General features: G+C 38.4%; 1 protein-coding gene across 6 annotated transcripts in view; it reads right to left on the bottom strand.

Moving 5' to 3' along the window:
* Positions 1-18,722, bottom strand: part of ZNF451 (zinc finger protein 451) — a 145,494-nt gene that overhangs the window by 54,780 nt on the left and 71,992 nt on the right. For all 6 annotated transcript variants that reach the window (XM_082731261.1, XM_082731263.1, XM_082731265.1 and 3 more), the window contains one exon: positions 1,013-1,135. In XM_082731261.1, coding sequence (XP_082587387.1) covers positions 1,013-1,135 — 123 coding nt within the window. The remainder of the gene's footprint in view (positions 1-1,012; positions 1,136-18,722) is intronic.

Here is an 18,722-nt window from a genome sequence, read left to right as displayed (position 1 = left end):
CTAAGATTAACATTGGCATGCTCTACTGAGTAAGTCAGCCAGGGACCACTCAATTTCCATTTTTAAACTCCTAGGATGAGGGGTGCCTGGGTGGTTCAGTGGGTTAAAGCCTCTGCCTTCAACTCGGGTCATGATCCCAGGGTCCTGGGATCGAGCCCAGCATCAGGCTCTCTGCTCAGCAGGGAGGCTGCTTCCCTCTTTTTCTCTCTCTGCCTGCCTCTCTGCCTACTTGTGATCTCTGTCAAATAAATAAATAAAATTAAAAAAACAAACAAACACAAACCTCCTAGGATGAAGCTTAATTTACCCAACTCATCAACTTTCTACTCTGTCAATAATGAGGGATATTGCTTTTTCATTTTTATTTTATTTAAAAAAAAATTTTTTAAGTAAGCTTTTTCCCTACCATGGGGCTCAAACTCACAACCCCCAGGTCAAGAGCCACATGTTCCACCAACAGAGCCAGCCAGATGCCCCAGTACTAAGAGATTCTTTAAGTAACTGGTCTGCGGCCTTCTAAAGCAAGTGAAGAAAAAGATTTATATCATCAGAGATTCTAAATTAGGCTTCATTTTCCACATAGCAGCTCTTCTACAAACCTGATTAAAATTTCTTCCTTTTAGTAACAGGTTAATCTGAGGGAGCAGGCTGAAGTTTGAGAAAGTGGTCTCATTCTATTCGGTAGAAAATGACCATTTAACAGCTTATGTCTACAAAAGCACCAATAAACTCTTGTGATACGGAAACCAGAAACCCTGCTATAAAGAAATCCCATGATTTTTAATTCCCCAAAATAAAGTCCACTCAATTCTATTTTTTCTCCTATATACATATATGATTAGACTCTAACAAACTAAAGACAGAGATACAAAAAATATCATGAAGTACTAAAGTGATGAGGTATCCAGAGTCCATGCTGAACTTGGATTCATTTTTTGATGACAAATTTGTTACAGTTTTATTATAAGCAATTCCATGATTTGGTAAAGCACCAATTAAAATAACCACATACCCTGAATGCTCTATTCTTCTCTTCCTTTTGCTGTTTCTCCACTTCAACATGGCGGGCTAGACGAGCCAGAGTTAAAGCAACTTTATCCTTCTGATGGTCAATATAGTCTTCATGCTTAACATCCTATAATTAAAAAAACAATTTTCATTTCTTTTAAATAGCAAAATTAGTTGTGGGATAATGAATTCATTTACCAAAGAGTTATTGTACTAAAGAACCATTTGCCATTTTTTCCTTAAGTTTATTTATTTATTTAAGTAACCTCAACCCCCAGTGTGGGGCTCAATCATGACCCTGAGATCAAGAGTCACATGCTCTTCTGGCTGAGACAGCCAGGTGCCCTAAGGACCATTTACTTTTATTATCAGCAAATTTCTAAGAAGGTGCCTTATGTATTTTATGCTTTATGTGGTATTTTGTAGGTCAGCCAATTATCCACCAGCACCTGTGGTTTTCAAAAAGTTAGATTAACTGATAAGACAATTTATCATTTTTATTTACTTTACAATCATCTGAATACTGAAGAGTTTGGTGTTGCTTTGCTCTGAGTCTATAAAATAATGCCATTAAACCATTACTCCCCCGCTAAAAGGTCTAACAGTACAAATATCCTTGGTTTTGGTTTTTCAGCAATGCCACAAACAATACCACCCTGAACGTGCCTGATCTCATCTGATCTTGAAATCTAAGCAGGGTTGGGCCTGGTTAGAAGTTGGATGGGAGAAAATGATGTAAAAAAATAGATCTAACTTCCAGTTTCTGGTCCATCTTGTAAGGAGCTTGTAAGTTGCTACTCCATCCTGACAAGTAAAATGCTGAAAAAAAACAAAAGTCAACAACTCTTCTTAGATCTCGTTCTTAGACCAGAAAATTGAGGTGACAGTATAAACCAGTGCCCGAGAGAGAGAGGATCATAAGTTAATGGAGCAGAAACCCATAAGTGGAAACTTCAGCAGGAAGCAGTATTGAGTAAAAACTTGAACTATAACTGATGAATTGCTGGATGCTCAGTGGGACAAATCTGAGTTAAAAACCACTAGATGACCTAGTCATGAAGAGCCCTCACACCTTTGTGAGTTTATCTCTCATAGTTCTACCAGGTTCTCACAGTAAAAACTAGAGAAAAATCCTCTCATGCTTCCAGGAGGGAGAAAGGAAAAGTAAGCACACATACTGCAGGATATCAACTAAATGACATTCTGGAAAAGCAAAACTATGGGGACAATAAAAAAGATCAGTGGTTATCCAGGGTTGGGGAGAGGGAGGCATGAGTAAAACAGAGTACAGAAGATTTTTAGGGCAATAAAATTATTCTGCATGATATATGTCCACTATAAAGGTGGACACCTGGGGCGCCAGGGTGGCTGAGTTGGTTAAGCGTCTACCTTTGACTCAGGTCATGATTCCAGGGTCCTGGGAGGGAACCCCACACCAGGATCCCTGCACAGCGAGAAGCCTACTTCTCCCTCTCCCTCTGCCTTCTATCCTACTTGTGTGCTCTTACTCTGCCAAAAAAGTAAATAAAATCTCTTAAAAAAAAAAAAAAAAGTGGGCACCTGTCATAAATTTGTCCAAACCCACAGAATGTAGAACACATCAAAAGTGAACCCTAATGTAAACTATGAACTTAGGGTGATAATGATGGATCACTGTAGGCTCACTGAGTATAACAAACGTATCATTATGTTGGGGGATATTGATGATGGAGGAAGCTATGCATGTGTAGGGGCAGGAAGTATACCAGAAATCTCTGTACCTTCCTCTTGTTTTGCTATAAATCTAAAACTTCTCTAAACAATAGTCTATTAAACAATTAAACAATAGTCTAGTAAAAATTTTTCATTTAGAAACACTGGGTTACTACCTAAATTAACACTCTTTAGGCAAATCAGTCATGTATGTACAACCCAAATTTTATCTACAGTAGGACAGAATTGCATCAACCATGTCAAACATCGGGTGTAATTTTCCAAGTACAAGGAAGTTATACTGATGTGACTACATATAAAAAGGCCAAAATGGTATTTTCAGTATAAGGCTTCATCTTTGGAATAAAGAACACTCACAGAATTACTCTGGGTGCAAGCAATTCCAACTCACTTTCTGACTACTTGGTCAGCCTACATTATACCCTTGTACCAGGTATTAGATGACATTCTCCTAACTTTAAAGTAATTCTTTTATAAATCACAGGACAATGCAGCTTACTAGAAATGAGTCACAAAAAGCTATTTATCTGAGCTTCAATCCTTTAGTAAAGGTATATTTACCTGTCTTAAAAGGAAATTAAATGTACTCCTTGGGAAGACAAAAATATTATCTATTTCAAATGTAGGTGCTAAGTTGAAAAGGAAATTTAGAGTAGATCCTAAAAGAATCTTCTAATTTAAGGAAATTAATAATATTTAAACATGGGCTTACAGTAGTTAGTTTTCCTGACACAAATACATTTTTTAGGTTATAAACTCTAGTGAAAGACATGCTTGGAATGCAAAGTAAACCAAGGTCATAATAACGTATGAGGTAGACAAGGTATAAATTAGGGTTTACCTATAAAAATATGTTGTTGGAGCAAAATAATGTGAATACTCTGGGGGTTGAAAGGCGGCCATGTTTTGGATTAACTAAAGTAAACCTAATCCAGGAAGAACTACCCTTGAATTTACGGTTCCACTATCATTTTACTTTTTCCTAGGCCACCACAAAATAACCATTCTGAAATACTTCCTAAGTTATACTTATTCCAGAAGACATTACATAATATTTATTTTTCTTAAAGTTTCCTTTAAAACACAATGATTCACTGTTTTACATATAAATTATAAATATGTTCTAGACACAAAACTAAATGAAAACTGATTTAGAAACACAGATTATATATTCAATGGGAAAACTTTTTAGTAATCCACTTGTCACAAAATTTAAGTACAAACTTTTATTTTTAAAGATTTTATTTATTGGAGATGAGTCAAGATGGTGGAGAAGTAGCAGGCTGAGACATTAGGTAGCAGGAGATCAGCTTAGATGGCTTATCAAACCATTCCAAACACCTAAAAATCCAACAGGAGATGGAAGAGAAGAGCAGTAACTCTAGAAACAGAAAATCGACCACTTTCTGAAAGGTAGGATCAGTGGAGAAGTGAATCCAAAGTGATAGGAAGATAGACTGCGGAGGGAGGGGCCGCCTCCTGGCAAGTGGCAGAGCAATGGAGCACAAAATCAGAACTTTTAAAAGTCTGCCCCATTGAGGGACATCGCTCCAGAGGCTAAGCTGGGGTGAAGCCCACGCGAGGACAGGTCCCACAGGGTCACAGAAGGATCGGGGGTGTCTGAGTATCGCAGTGCTCCCAGGTATTAGAGCAGGGAAGCCAGCTACAGAGATGGAGCCGAGGAGTGAGCTCTCAACTCGGGGTTACCTTAAGTGAGCAGGGACCCCACAAGATCCGCGGAGACCCCCCTGGAAGAGTGCAGGGTTCTATGGGGTTTGGAGACTCCAGGCAGGGCTGTGTGCCAGAGACATAGACACTTGGTCACAGGCTGGGTGAGCTAGGAGTGCGACCAGAGGCCAGGGAGACGGGAGTGAATGAGCGCTTTTCTACAAGGGCGCACTGAGGAGTGGGCCCCTGAGCTCTTGGCTCCTCCAGGCTGGAGAATGGGAGGCTGCTATTTTCATTCCCGTGCTCTGGAACTCTACAGAAAGCGTTCAGGGAACAAAAGCTCCCGAAAGCGAACCCGAGCAGATTACTTAGCCTGGCCCCTGATAAGGGTGGTGCAATTCCTCCATGGGCAAAGATACTTGTAAATCACTACAACAGGCCCCTACCCAAGAAGATCAGCAAAAAATCCAGCCAAGACCAAGTTTACTTACCAAGGAGAACAGCAGAATTCCAGAGGAAGAGAAAGAGAAGCATGGGATTCATGGCTTTCACCCCATGATTCTTTAATCTTGCAAAGTTGATTAATTTTTTTAATTTTATTTTTTTCTTATGCTAAATTTTTTTTACTCTTTCCTCTTTTAATGTTTTTAACTAATTTATCTTAACAATACCTCTCATTAAAAAAAATCTTTTTTGAAACTTCATTATTATAGTCATATTTTATCCTTCATTGTATCTAACTTTATCTTTTGTATACACATAGGGTTTTTTCTTCTAAAATAATTTGGAATACAACTTCTTCTAATAGATCAAATATACTGTAAATCTAGCACAGGGCTCTGTTCGAGTCTCCAGCCTGAGCAAATTCCCTTCAATTTCTTTTTCTTTATTCTCCCAACCAACTTATCTTATCAACTCCTTTTTTAGAAATTAAAAAAAAAATTTCATCTTTATAATCATATCCCATCCCTTCATCATGTTTACCCCTATATGTTTTTAATTCTTTAAAATTGGGGAGGTCGTTTCTTCTAAGAGACCAAGATACTCACAAAATTAAGTGGGTGACCCTGTTCTATTCACCAGTCTAAAATATATATTTTCTTTTTTATATTTTTTATTTGTACTCTTCTTTAAATTTTTTTTCCCTGAACTTCTTTTTACCCCCTTTCTTCCCCACACGACTTAGGGTCTCTTCTGATTTGGTTAAAGTACATTTTCCTGGGGTCTTTGCCACCCTTTTAGTATTTTATTTGCTCCTTCATCTATTCTTATCTGGATAAAATGACAAGGTGGAAAAACTCACCACAAAAAAAGGAACAAGAGGCAGTACTGAAGATTAGGGACCTAATCAATATGGTCACTGGTAATATGTCAGATCTAGAGTTCAGAATGACAATTCTCCAGGTGCAAGCCAGGCACGAAAAAGGCATGGAAGATATCAGAGAAACACTGTCTGGAGAAATAAAAGCCCTTTCTTGAGAAATAAAAGAACTAAAATCTAACCAAGTTGAAATAAAAAAAAAAAAACTATTAATGAGGTGCAATAAAAAATGGAGGCTCTTAAAGCAAGGATAAATGAGGCAGAAGAAAGAATTAGTGATATAGAAGACGAAATAACAGAGAATAAAGAAGCTGAGCAAAAGAGAGATAAACAACTACTGGGCCACGATGAAACATTAGAGTAATTGGGATTCCAGAAGAAGAAGAAAGAGAGAGGGGAGCAGAAGTATACTGGAGAGAATTATTGTAGAGAATTTCCCTAATATGGCAAAGGGAACAGCATCAAAATCCAGGAGGCGCAGAGAACCCCTCTCAAAATCAATAAGAATAGATCCACACCCCATCATCTAACAGTAAAATTTACAAGTCTTAGCAACAAAGAGAAAAATCCTGAAAGCAACTCGGGACAAGAAGTCTGTAACATACAATGGTAAAAATATTAGCTTGGCAGAAGACTTATCCACAGAGACCTGGCAGGCCAGAAAGAACTGCCATGTTATATTCAGAGCAGCCAAGAATACTATATCCAGCTAGGCTATCACTGAAAATAGAAGAAGAGATAAAAAGTTCCAGGACAAACAAAAACGAAAAGAATTTGCAATTACCAAACCAGCTCTACAGGAAATATTGAAAGGGGTCCTCTAAGCAAAGAGAGAGAATAAAAGTAGTAGATCAGCAAGGAGCAGAGATAATATACAATAATAGTCATCTTACAGGCAATACAATGGCACTAAATTCCTATCTCTCAATAGTTAACCTGGATATAAATGGGCGAAATGCCCCAATCAAAAGACATAGGGTATCAGAATAGATAAAAAAAAAAAACAAAAACAAAACCCATCAATATGCTGTCTACAAGAAACTCATTTTAGACCCAAAGACACCTCCAGATTAAAAGCTAAATTAAAATTTAAAAAGTTAAATTAAAATTAAAACAATTTACCATGCTAATGGACATCAAAAGAAAGCTGGGGTGGCAATCCTTCTATCAGATCAATTAGATTTTAAGCCAAAGACTATAATAAGAGAGGAGGAAGGACACTCTATCATACTCAAAGGGTGTGTCTAACAAGAAGAGCTAACAATTTTAAATATCTATGCCCCTAACATGGGAGCAGCCAACTATATAAACCAATTAATAACAAAATCAAAGAAACACATCAATAATAATACAGTAATAGCAGGGGACTTTAACACTCCCCTCACTGAAATGGAGAGATCATCCAAGCAAAAGATCAACAAGGAAATAAAGGCCTTAAATGACACACTGGACCAGATGGACATCACAGATATATTCAGAACACTGCATCCCCAAAGCAACAGAATACACATTCTTCTCTAGAGCACATGGAACATTCTCCAGAATAAATCACATCCTGGGTCATAAATCAGGTCTCAACTGGTACCAAAAGATTGGTATCATTCCATGCATATTTTTAGACCACAATGCTCTGAAGCCAGAACTCAATCACAAGAGGAAATTTGGAAGGAACCCAAATACATGGAGACCAAAGAGCATCCTTCTAAAGAATGAATGGGTCAACCAGGAAGTTAAAGAAGAATTGAAAAAATTCATGGAAAAAAATGATAATGAAAACACAATAGTTCAAAATCTATGGGACACAGCAAAGGCGTTCCTGAGAGGAAAATATATAATGATACAAGCCTTTCTCAAGAAACAAGAAAGATCTCAAATACACAACCTAACCCTACACCTAAAGGAGCTGGAGAAAGAACAAGAAAGAAACCCTAAGCCCAGCAGGAGAAGAGAAATCATAAAGATCAGAGCAGAAATCAATGAAATAGAAACAAAAAAAAAAAACCACAATAGAACAAATCAACAAAACTAGGCTGGTTCTTGGAAAGAATTAATAGGATTGATAAGCCCCTGGCCAAACTTATCAAAAAGAAAAGAGAAATGATCCAAATAAATAAAATCATGAATGAAAGAGGACCAACACCAAAGAAGTACAAACAATTATAAGAACATACTACGAGGAACTCTATGCCAGCAAATTTGACAATCTGGAAGAAATGGATGCATTCCTAGAGACATATAAACTACCAAAACTGAACCAGGAAGAAATAGAAAACCTGAACAGACCCATAACCAGTAAGGAGACTGAAGCAGTCATCAAAACTCTCCCAACAAACAAGAGTCCAGGGCCAGACAGCTTCTCAGGGGAATTCTACCAAACATTTAAAGAAGAATTAATACTTACTCCCCTGAAACTGTTCCAAAAAATAGAAATGGAAGGAAAATGAAACTCATTTTATGAGGCCAGCATTACCTTGATCCCAAAACCAGACAAGGATCCCATCACAAAAGAGAATTACAGACCAATATCCTTGATGAACACAGATGCGAACATTCTCACCAAAATGCCAGCCAATAGGATCCAACAGTACATTAAAAGGATTATTCACCACAAGCAAGTGGGATTTATTCCAGGGCTGCAAGGCTGAATCAACATCTGCAAATCAATCAATGTGATACATTACTAAAAGAAAGAACAAAAACCATATGATACTCTCAATAAATGCTGAAAAAGCATTTGACAAAGCACAGCACCCTTTCCTCATCAAAACTCTTCAAAATGTGGGGAGAGAGGGTACATACCTCAATATCATCAAAGCCAGCTATGAAAAACCCATCACGAATATCATTCTCAGTGGAGAAAAACTGAGAGCTTTTCCCAAAGGTCAGGAACACGGCAGGGATGTCCATTATCACCACTGCTATTCAACACAGTACTAGAAGTCCTAGCCTCAGCAATCAGACAACAAAAAGAAATTAAAGGCATCCAAACTGGCAAAGAAGAAGTCAAACTATCACTTTGCAGATGATATGACCCTATATGTGGAAAACCCATATATGTGGAAAACTCCACTCCAAATCTGCTAGAACTAGCACAGGAATTCAGTAAAGTGTCAGGATATAAAATCAATGCACAGAAACCAGTTGCATTTCTTTACACCAACAAGACAGAAGAGAAATTAAGGAGTTCCTCCCATTTACAATTGCACCCAAAACCATAAGATACCTAGGAATAAACCTAACCAAAGAGGCGAAGAATCTATACTCAGAAAACTATAAAGTACTCATGAAAGAAACTGAGGAAGACACAAAGAAATGGAAAAATGTTCCATGCTCCTGGATTGGAAGAACAAATATTGTGAAAATGTCTATTCTACCTAAAGCAATCTACACGTTTAATGCAATCCCTACCAAAATCCCATCCATTTTTTTCAAAGAAATAGAACAAATAATCTTAAAATGTATATGGAACCAGAAAAGATCTTGAATAGCCAAAGGAATATTGACAAAGAAAGCCAAAGTTGGTGGCATCACAATTCCCGACTTCAAGTTCTATTACATAGCTATCATCATCAATACAGTATGGTACTGGCACAAAAACAGACACATAGATCAATGGAATAGAATAGAGAGCCCAGAAATAGACCCTCAACTCTATGGTCAACTAATCTTTGACAAAGCAGGAAAGAATGTCCAATGGAAAAAAGACTGTCTCTTCAACAAATGGTGTTGGGAAAATTGGACCGCCATATGCAGAACAATGAAACTGGACCATTTCTTTACACTACACATGAAAACAGACTCAAAATGGATGAAAGACCTCAATGTGAGACAGGAATCCATCAAAATACTTGAGGAGAACACAGGCAACAACCTCCTCGACCTCAGCCACAGCAACTCCTTCCTATGAACATCGCCAAAGGCAAGGGAAGCAAGGGCAAAAATGAACTTATTAGGACTTCATCAAGATCAAAAGCTTTTGCACAGCAAAGGAAACAGTTAACAAAATCAAAAGACAACTGACAGAATGGGAGAAGATATTTGCAAAAAACATATCAGATAAGGGGCTAGTATCCAAAATCTATAAAGAACTTATCAAACTCAACAGACATAGAACAAATAATCCAATCAAGAAATGGGCAGAGGACATGAACAGACATTTCTGCAAAGAAGACATCCAGATGGCCAACAGGCACATGAAAAAGTGCTCCCATCACTCGGCATCAGGAAAATACAAATCAAAACCACAATGAGATACCACCTCACACCAGTCAGAATGGCTAAAATTAACAAGTCAAGAAATGACAGAAGCTGGCAAGGGTGCGGAAAAAGGGGGACCCTCCTACACTGTTGGTGGGAATGCAAGCTGGTGCAACCACTGTGGAAAAAAGCATGGAGGTTCCTCAAAAAGTTGAAAATAGAGCTACCCCATGACCCAGCAATAGCACTACTGGGTCTTTACCCTAAAGATACAAATGTAGTGATCCAAAAGGGCACGTGCACCCGAATGTTTACAGCAGCAATGTCCACAATAGCCAAACTATGGAAAGAACCTAGATGTCCATTAACAGATAAATGGATAAAGAAGTGGTGTATAGATATACAATGGAATACTATGCAGCCATCAAAAGAAATGAAATCTTGCCATTTGCAACGACGTGGATGGAACTAGAAGGTATTATGCTTAGTGAAATAAGTCAATCGGAGAAAGCCAACTATCATATGATCTCCCTGATATGAGGAAATGGAGATGCAATGTGGGGGGGGTTTCGGGGGTAGGAAAAGAAGAAATGAAACAATATGGGATCGGGAGGGAGACAAACCATAAGAGACTCTTAATCTTACAAAACAAACTTGAGGGTTGCTGGGGGGAGGTGGATAGGGAGAGGGTGGTGGGATTATGGACATTGGGGAGGGTATGTGCTGCGGTGAGTGCTGTGAAGTGTGTAAACCAGGCGATTCACAGACCTGTACCCCTGGGGCTAATAATACATTATACATTAATAAAAATATTTTAAAAAATTTTTAAAAGAGATTTTAGGGGCACCTGTGTGGCTCAGTGGGTTACAGCCTCTGCATTCGGCTCGGGTCGTGATCCCAGGATCCTTTGATTGAGCCCTGCATGGGGCTCTCTGCTTGGCCGTGAGCCTCCTTCCCTTCCTCTCTCTCTGCCTACCTGTGATCTTTATCTGTCAAATAAATTAAAAAAATTAAAAAAAAAAAGATTTCACTTATTTATTAGAGAGATAGGGTGTGTGCATGGGGAGGGAGGGGCAGAGGGAGAAGCCGACTCACTGCTGAGCACGGAGACCAATGTGGGGCTAGATCCCAGGATCCTGGGATCATGACCTGAGCCAAAGGCAGACACTTAACCAAATGAACGACCCAGGCACCCCTTAAGTATGAATTTTACTCCCTTCAAACTATACTCCTAGACTTGGAAGGTAAATTATTTAACCCTTTAATCAGCATTTAAACATTTGTTTAGATCGCTTCAACTTCACTCTAAAATTAATCTCTAGCCCTAGAACATTACTCTTTGGTGGTCAAATAAGCAAAACCTGTTAGTATTACTGTTTGTTAAAATTATTTTCCTCATATTTAGCTATCAGTAGCTAAAATTCTTCTTCTTCTTCTTCTTTTCTTTTAAGATCTTAATTATTTATTTATTTAACACAGAGAGAGATCACAAGTAGGCAGAGAAGGAGGCAAAGAGGGGGGTGGGAAGCAGGCTCCCCGCTGAGTAGACAGTCCAAGCAGGGCTCGATTCCATGACCCTGAGATCATGACCTGGACAGAAGGCAGAGGCTAACCCATTGAGCCACCCAGGCGCCCCTCCATTTTCTTCTTAAAACCAAAACCAAACCAAACCAAACCAAACCAAACCAAAACACCCACTCTGGCTACCTATATAGAATACCTATATATAATTAGAAAGGCAATCTGCTAGGAGTAGATAAAAAGGAATGAATGGTAGATCTAGAGAAAGAATGAACTTCAGCTTTGAAACGTCTATCATTTATGAGAAAAATGAAATATTTAAAATAAAGTTTTCCCCTAAAATGGGGAAAAATTAATTATATATGGCAGGGGGTGATACTCATAATTATTTTTTCATCACAACTTAGGTTTCTGGGTCAAGACTGCTGGTGAATGCCAGGCACGATTAATGGTTTATTTCTGAACACTCACTCTCTCCAGAAAGCCAAATCCCTTGGATTTCCACTGTTAGTGATCCAAGATGAGGGGCAGCCTCTAGATCTTATTAAATTACATATTTCTGTGATTCTGAGCAAACACATACACACTGGAAAAACAGAGACCACAGATATTGAAATACACACTAGGGATTTTACCTATTAGGTCACAGAAGACCTTATTTTGCATAAAAGTATAATAGGTAATTCAAAGAATCAGTATGTTCAGAAACAAATTTTAACTTATCAGAAAGCAAGGGGGAAAACACTCATTGCAGGACATCTTGTTACTGATCCAACTGCAGAACCAAAGCTATAGGCTAGATGAAAGTATATTAAATGTTTCCTGTAGAATTAGGATGAAAAGGGAATACCATAGTCTTAGGTTTGGGAGTATTACGCTATTCCATTAGTGTTAAAATACTGAAATGTAATTTAATGTGAAATCACAAAATTCTAGGACTGTTCTTCTTAGGTTAGATTTGCCAATCTTCCCCAAAGCCTGTAGTATTAATAAGCATTTAGAGCTTTTAATAAGAGCTTTTCTGAGGTCAGACTTTAGACCGTAAATTCTTAAGCTAGAAGTGGAATTGGCTCTCAGTATAAAAATGGTAAGAACAGGGGCACCTGGGTGGCTCAGTGGGTTAAAGCCTCTGCCTTCAGCTCGGGTCATGATCCCAGGGTCCTGGGATCAAGCCCTGCATTGGGCTCTCTGCTCCATGGGGAGCCTGCTTCCCCCCATCTCTCTGCCTGCCTCTCTGCCTACTTGCCATCTCAGTCTGTGAAATAAATAAATAAAATCTTTTAAAAAAAGATTGAAGCTCATGCTTGGGTCACTGTGGATTAACCTCCATATTAGAATACTATTGAGTCCACAGTGATAGCAAATGATCTGCAAGAAAATGCTATCTACATATTTATTTTGGGGGCGAAAAATAGGAACATCTTAAAGATACCGGGAGGGGAGAGTCTGTTTACCTCTATGTTAGTTAGATCACTCCTTGCATGAGTTTTTCTTAACCCCTCCCCTCCTACTGGGAAAGTTGAGTGGGATCTTCATAGAATTAAGGTGAAAGTTGTGGAGTCAGAAAAACATTAAAAGGAAAATTCTAATTCAGTAACTATGAAAATTTTTTAAAAAATACAATGGTTAAAAAAAATTTTTTTTTAAAAAAATACGGTTAAGGGGCGCCTGGGTGGCTCAATGGGTTAAAGCCTGTGCCTTTGGCTCAGGTCATGATCCCAGAGTCCTGGGATCAAGGCCTGCATCGGGCTCTCTGCTTGGCAGGGAGCCTGCTTCCTCCTCCCTCTCTCTCTCTGCCTGTCTCTCTGCCTACCTCTGTCTCTGTCAAATAAAATGAATAAAATCTTTAAAAAATCCCTGAGTATACATACCCGTGAAAGTTAAGCATGTATAGGCATACCTCATTATACTGTGCTTTTGCAGATATGGTGTTGTTTTTTTGTTTTTTTTGGTGTTTTTTTTTTTTTAACAAATTGAAGGTCTGTGGCAAACCTGCATCCAGCAAGTCTATTGGTACAATTTTTCCAACAGCATTTGCTCAGTTCAGGCCTGTGTCACATTTTGGTAATTGAGAAATTTCAAAAGTTTTCATTATCATTATATTTGTTGCAGCAATCTGTGATCTTTGATGTTAGTATTATAATTGATTTGGGGGTGCCATGAACTGCACTCCTATAAGACTGCATAAACATTGTGTTCAGATGGCTCCATTCACTGTTCATTCCTTTGTCTCACTCCCCTTCCTTAGGCCTCCCTATTTCCTGAGTTATAAAAATTTGAACAGATGAGAATGGGCCTCTAAGTGTTCAGGTGAAAGGAAGAGCTGCACATTTATCATTTTACAAGCTGGAAATGATTAATCTTAGTGGGAAAAACATACTGAAAACCATGGTAGGCTGGAAGCAAGGCCCCTTGGGCCAAACAGTCAAGTTTTGAATGCAAAGGAAAAGTTCTTGAAGGAAAGTACAAGTGCTACTCTAGTGAATACATGAATGAGAGAAAGCAAAACAGCCTTACTGCTGATATGAAGACAGCAGGGTTTAGACAGCTCAAACCAGCTACAACACTCTGTTAAGCCAAAGCCCAATCCAGAACAAAGCCCTAACTCTTCAATTCTTTGACGGCTCGGAGAATAAGGAAATAGAGAATAAGGAAAAAGAGAAGTTTGAGGCTAGCAGAGGTTGATTCATGAGGCTTAGAAAAAGCTGCCTCATAATATCAAAGTACAAGATGAAGCAGCAGAAGCTGATGTAGAAGCTACAGCAGGTTACCCAGAAGCTCTAGCTGAGAAAATTAATGAAAGTGGCTGGCTGCACTAAGCCACAGAATTTCAATATGGATGAAACAGCCTTCTATTGGAAAGGAGAGGCTATCTAGGACTTTCATAGCTAGAGAAGTCAATGCCTGTTTCAAAATTTACAAAGACAGTCTGCTTCTCTTGTCAGGGGCCAACACAGCTGGTGACATTTTAAGTTGGAATCAATGTTCATTGACCATTCTGAAAATTCTAGGTCCCTTAAGAATTATGCTAACTCAACTCAGTCTCTGCTCTATAAATGGAGTAAGGCCAAGATAAGAGCACATCTGTTTACATGATGGTTCACTGAATATTTTAAGCCCACTTTTGAGACCTACTGCTCAGAACAAACATTCCTTCAAAATCTGACTTCTCACAGACAATGGACTGGTCACCCAATGGAGATGGAGATTACAGTAAGAGAAGGTTGTTTTCATGTCTGCTAACACAACATTCATTCCGTAGGCCAAGGATCAAGGAAAAACTTCAACTCTCAAGTCTTACTATTTATGAAGTACATTCTGTTAGAATGTAAGCTGCCACAGACAGTGATTACTCTGAAAGATCTGAGCAAAGAAAACTGAAAACCTTCCAGAAAGGATTTACCATTCTATATGCTGCTAAGAACATTCAGGATTCATGGAAAGAGGTTGAAGCATCAATATTAATGGAATTTCAAAATAGTTGATTCCAACCTCATGATGACTTTGAGGGGTTCAAAACTTCCATGGAGGAAATAACTGTAGATGTGGTAGAAATAGCAAGAGATCTGGAATTAGAAGTAGAGCCTAAGATGTGACTAAATTGCTGAAACCTCATGACAAAATTTGAACAGATGAGAAACTGCTTCTTATGGATGAGCAAAGAGGTTTCTTGAGATAGAATCTACTCATTGTGAGGATGCTGTGAAGACTGTTTAAGTGACAACAAAGGATTTAGAACACAACTATGCGAGAGAAATCATTCCTGAAAGCTACAGTTCATTGATGTGGTAAACTTCACTACTGTTTTGTATTAAGAAATTGCCACAGCCACCCCAACTTTCTGCAACCACCAACCTGGTCAGTCAGAAGTCATCAATATTAAGGCAAGACTCTCCACTAGCAAAAAGGTTAAGGCTCACCAAAAACTCAGATGATAGTTAGCATTTTTTAGCAATAAAGTATTTTTATTTATTTTTTATTTAAAGATTTAAAAAATTTTTTAAAATTTCTTCATGTAACAGAGAGAGAGAGACCACAAGTAAGCAAAGAAGCAGGCAGAGAGAGGGGGAAGCAGATTCCCTGCTGTGCAGAGAGCCCGATGTGGGGCTCAATCCCAGGACCCCGAGATCATGACCTGAGCCGAAGGCAGAGGATTAACCCACTGAGCCACCCAGGCGCCCCAGCAGTAAAGTATTTTTAAATTAAGGTGTTTTTTTTTTAGCCATAATACTCCTACACACTTAATATTTATATTATTGCAGTGGTCTGGAACCAAACCCACAATATCTCCAAGGTATGCCTATATAGGAGAAAGCAAGAATTCTTTTGTTCTTGAGGACAAAGTGTTTAAGTTTGTTTGTTTTTTTTTTTTAATGTTTAAGTTTTAATGTGGTATGGTAGAGTTACAGCAAAAATTCCAAGTCTAGAAGTAGGAAGAGGGCAGGAAAGGAAGAGGGCTTTCTTAAGAGATCTAATCTGGAATGATGGAATTCAATGGGTCAACAGAACTGGGGGCAAAGAGAAAAAGAAAGCCTGGCAAAGGATTCCATTATTTTGTCAAGTAAGGGCATTTTTTTTTAAGATTTTATTTATTTATTTATTTATTTGAGAGAGAGAGAGAGTGAGAGAGAGAATGAGAGGGGAGAAGGTCAGAGGGAGAAGCAGACTCCCTATGGAGCTGGGAGTCCAATGTGGGACTCGATCCCAGGACCATGACCGAGCCCAAGGCAGTCGCCCAACCAACTGAGCCACCCAGGCAGCCCCAAGTAAGGGCATTTTTAAAGAAACTAATATCAATGATTACCATCATTTCTAAAGAATAAGGCACAGTAATACCCCAAGGTAATAGTTTAAAATTTCCCTTGATAGTCTCATTTTAAACAAAAACAAATTTAGGTATTTTTTAAAAAAATATTTATGTATTTGAGTGAGAGAGAGAGAACATGAGAGAGGTCAGCGGGAGCAGCAGACTCCATGCTAAGCAGGAAGCCTGATGTGGGACTCAATCCCAGGATTCCAGGATCATGACCTGAGCTAAAGGCAGTCGCTTAACCAACTGTGCCACCCAGGCCCCCAAAACAAATTTAGCTTTATGAGCTGCACTACCTTGATTTTTCTCTTTGCTATAGACTGATAACACTTCAAACTTGAAATCAGTTCAGTTGAGAAAGTGCGCCAAATCCTAACCACTAGACCACCAGGGAAGTTGAAATCAGTTCAGTTGAACTTAAAGTTGGTTCTGAGCATAAACTCAAAATCCAGATCACAAAAGAGCATCAGAAGTTACATTCAGGAGCGCCTGGGTGGCTCAGAGGGTTGGGCCTCTCCTTTTGGCTTAGGTCATGGTCTCAGGGTCCTGGGATCGAGCCCCACATCAGGCTCTTTGCTCAGCAGGGAGCCTACTTCCCCCTCTCTCACTGCCTACTTGTGATCTCTGTCCGTCAAATAAATAGTCTTTTAAAAAAGTCACATTCAATGCAAATTCCACCATTCAGACAAAACTTTCACCAACATAATTAATACTTTCATTTACTAATCAAGTTTAGTGAGCTAACAAATATTTTCTGGAAACTATTAAAATTTCTAACATTAATGTGAAACTCATCTACTTTCTATGTGAATTATAAAATAAATCATAACAGTATCAACAAATTAATGAAAAAATGGCACAAAATACCACTAATCAATGAAGCTACAATCTGTCTATATTTCAATGTTTTCTTTCCCTCACTAATATTTAAGTGAAAATAATATTATCTTTTATTATAACATGTAAGTAAAACCTAGAAGGCTAGAAATCAAAAGGTTAACAATCATTGTTTCTATCTGGAGAAATTTTAATTTCCATTTTCTAGTATTTCTACAATTAGCACATGTAATAAACATTTTTCAACAAAATTTCAGGGCGCTTGGGCTCTCTGCTCAGCAGGGAGCCTGCTTCCTCCTCTCCCTGCCTGCTTCTCTGCCTACTTGTGATCTCCGTCTGTCAAATAAATAAATAAAATCTTTAAAAAAAAAGGGGGGGGGCCACCTGGGTGGCTCAGTGGGTTAAAGCCTCTGCCTTCGGCTCGGGTCATGATCCCAGGGTCCTGGGATCGAGCCCCACATCAGGCTCTCTGCTCAGCGGGGAGCCTGCTTCCCTCTCTCTCTCTCTCTGCCTGTCTCTCCGTCTACTTGTGATTTCTCTCTGTCAAATAAATAAATAAAATCTTTAAAAATAAAAAAAGTACAATTAGGCAAATTAAAAATTGAAACTTGAAAATATTAGCTTATTCAGCTATACCTGACTTTCCTCTTTTCCTGTTTGGGACATAAGACTAGAAAGCAAGATTCTTAACTTTTCCAGTGAACAAGGTAACTTCACAATGTTTACTATATTTATTTGCATGGAAGCTAATAATGTCCCAAAAATAAATTTTTATAAGAACTTGAATTTTGGGGGACCTGGATGGCTCAGTGGGCTAAGCCTCTGCCTTTGGTTCAGGTCATGATCTCGGGGTCCTGGGATGGAGCCCCGCATTAGTCTCTCTGCTTAGCAGGGAGCCTGCTTAAAATTGGTTCTGACCCGCTTCTCCCTCTCCATCTGCCTGCCTCTCAGCCTACTTGTGATTTCTGTCAAATAAATTTTTAAAATCTTTAAAAAAAAAAAAAACCAAAAAACCAAACTTGAATTTCATAGGTGGGCTTTCTTTTAGAAGTCACCTACACCTAGAAAATGCCTGCTTCTTGAACCATTCACTCTCATCCTGCAGTGTATTATGGTTTAAAAAGCCAAGTGCCATATACTTGACAACCCCCCTTTGGCAGTTAAGAACTGGGCTTAGAACTGAATGCTGAAAAAATGGGCTCTACTCTGTTGAACAAAGCTTTTTAAGGTCCATGAATAAATTTTTTTCAAATATTAAATAGAGGCTGATCTTTCATTTCACCCTTCATTCACCTGCTCACCCAAAGGCTGAGCTTCTTAGTCACTTCCCAACTGCCATAACTAGCTAAATCAGTTTTCTAAAAATACTTGCCAATATCAAGTCAAAGGAAATGCAAAATTAAAGGAATAATTCTGCTTTTGTAAAGCATTTTCTAGAAATACAATATTGAAAAAGGCAGGGTTTCACAGATGAAATTATCATTTTACAATAGCTTGTGGCATTATACCACTGAGCCTTTTTATAATAAGCAACTGATTTTTTATTTTAAAATCACTACTAATCTCTAAAAAGCACTTTAGTTTTTGAGTAACAATCAAATTTGGCATTATACAAAATTACTTTTTTTTTTTTAAGATTTTATTTAT

This window comes from Mustela nivalis (genome assembly GCF_964662115.1).
Source record: "Mustela nivalis genome assembly, chromosome: 5".
Lineage (NCBI taxonomy): Eukaryota > Metazoa > Chordata > Mammalia > Carnivora > Mustelidae > Mustela > Mustela nivalis.
This window is presented reverse-complemented; position numbering and strand designations above follow the sequence as displayed.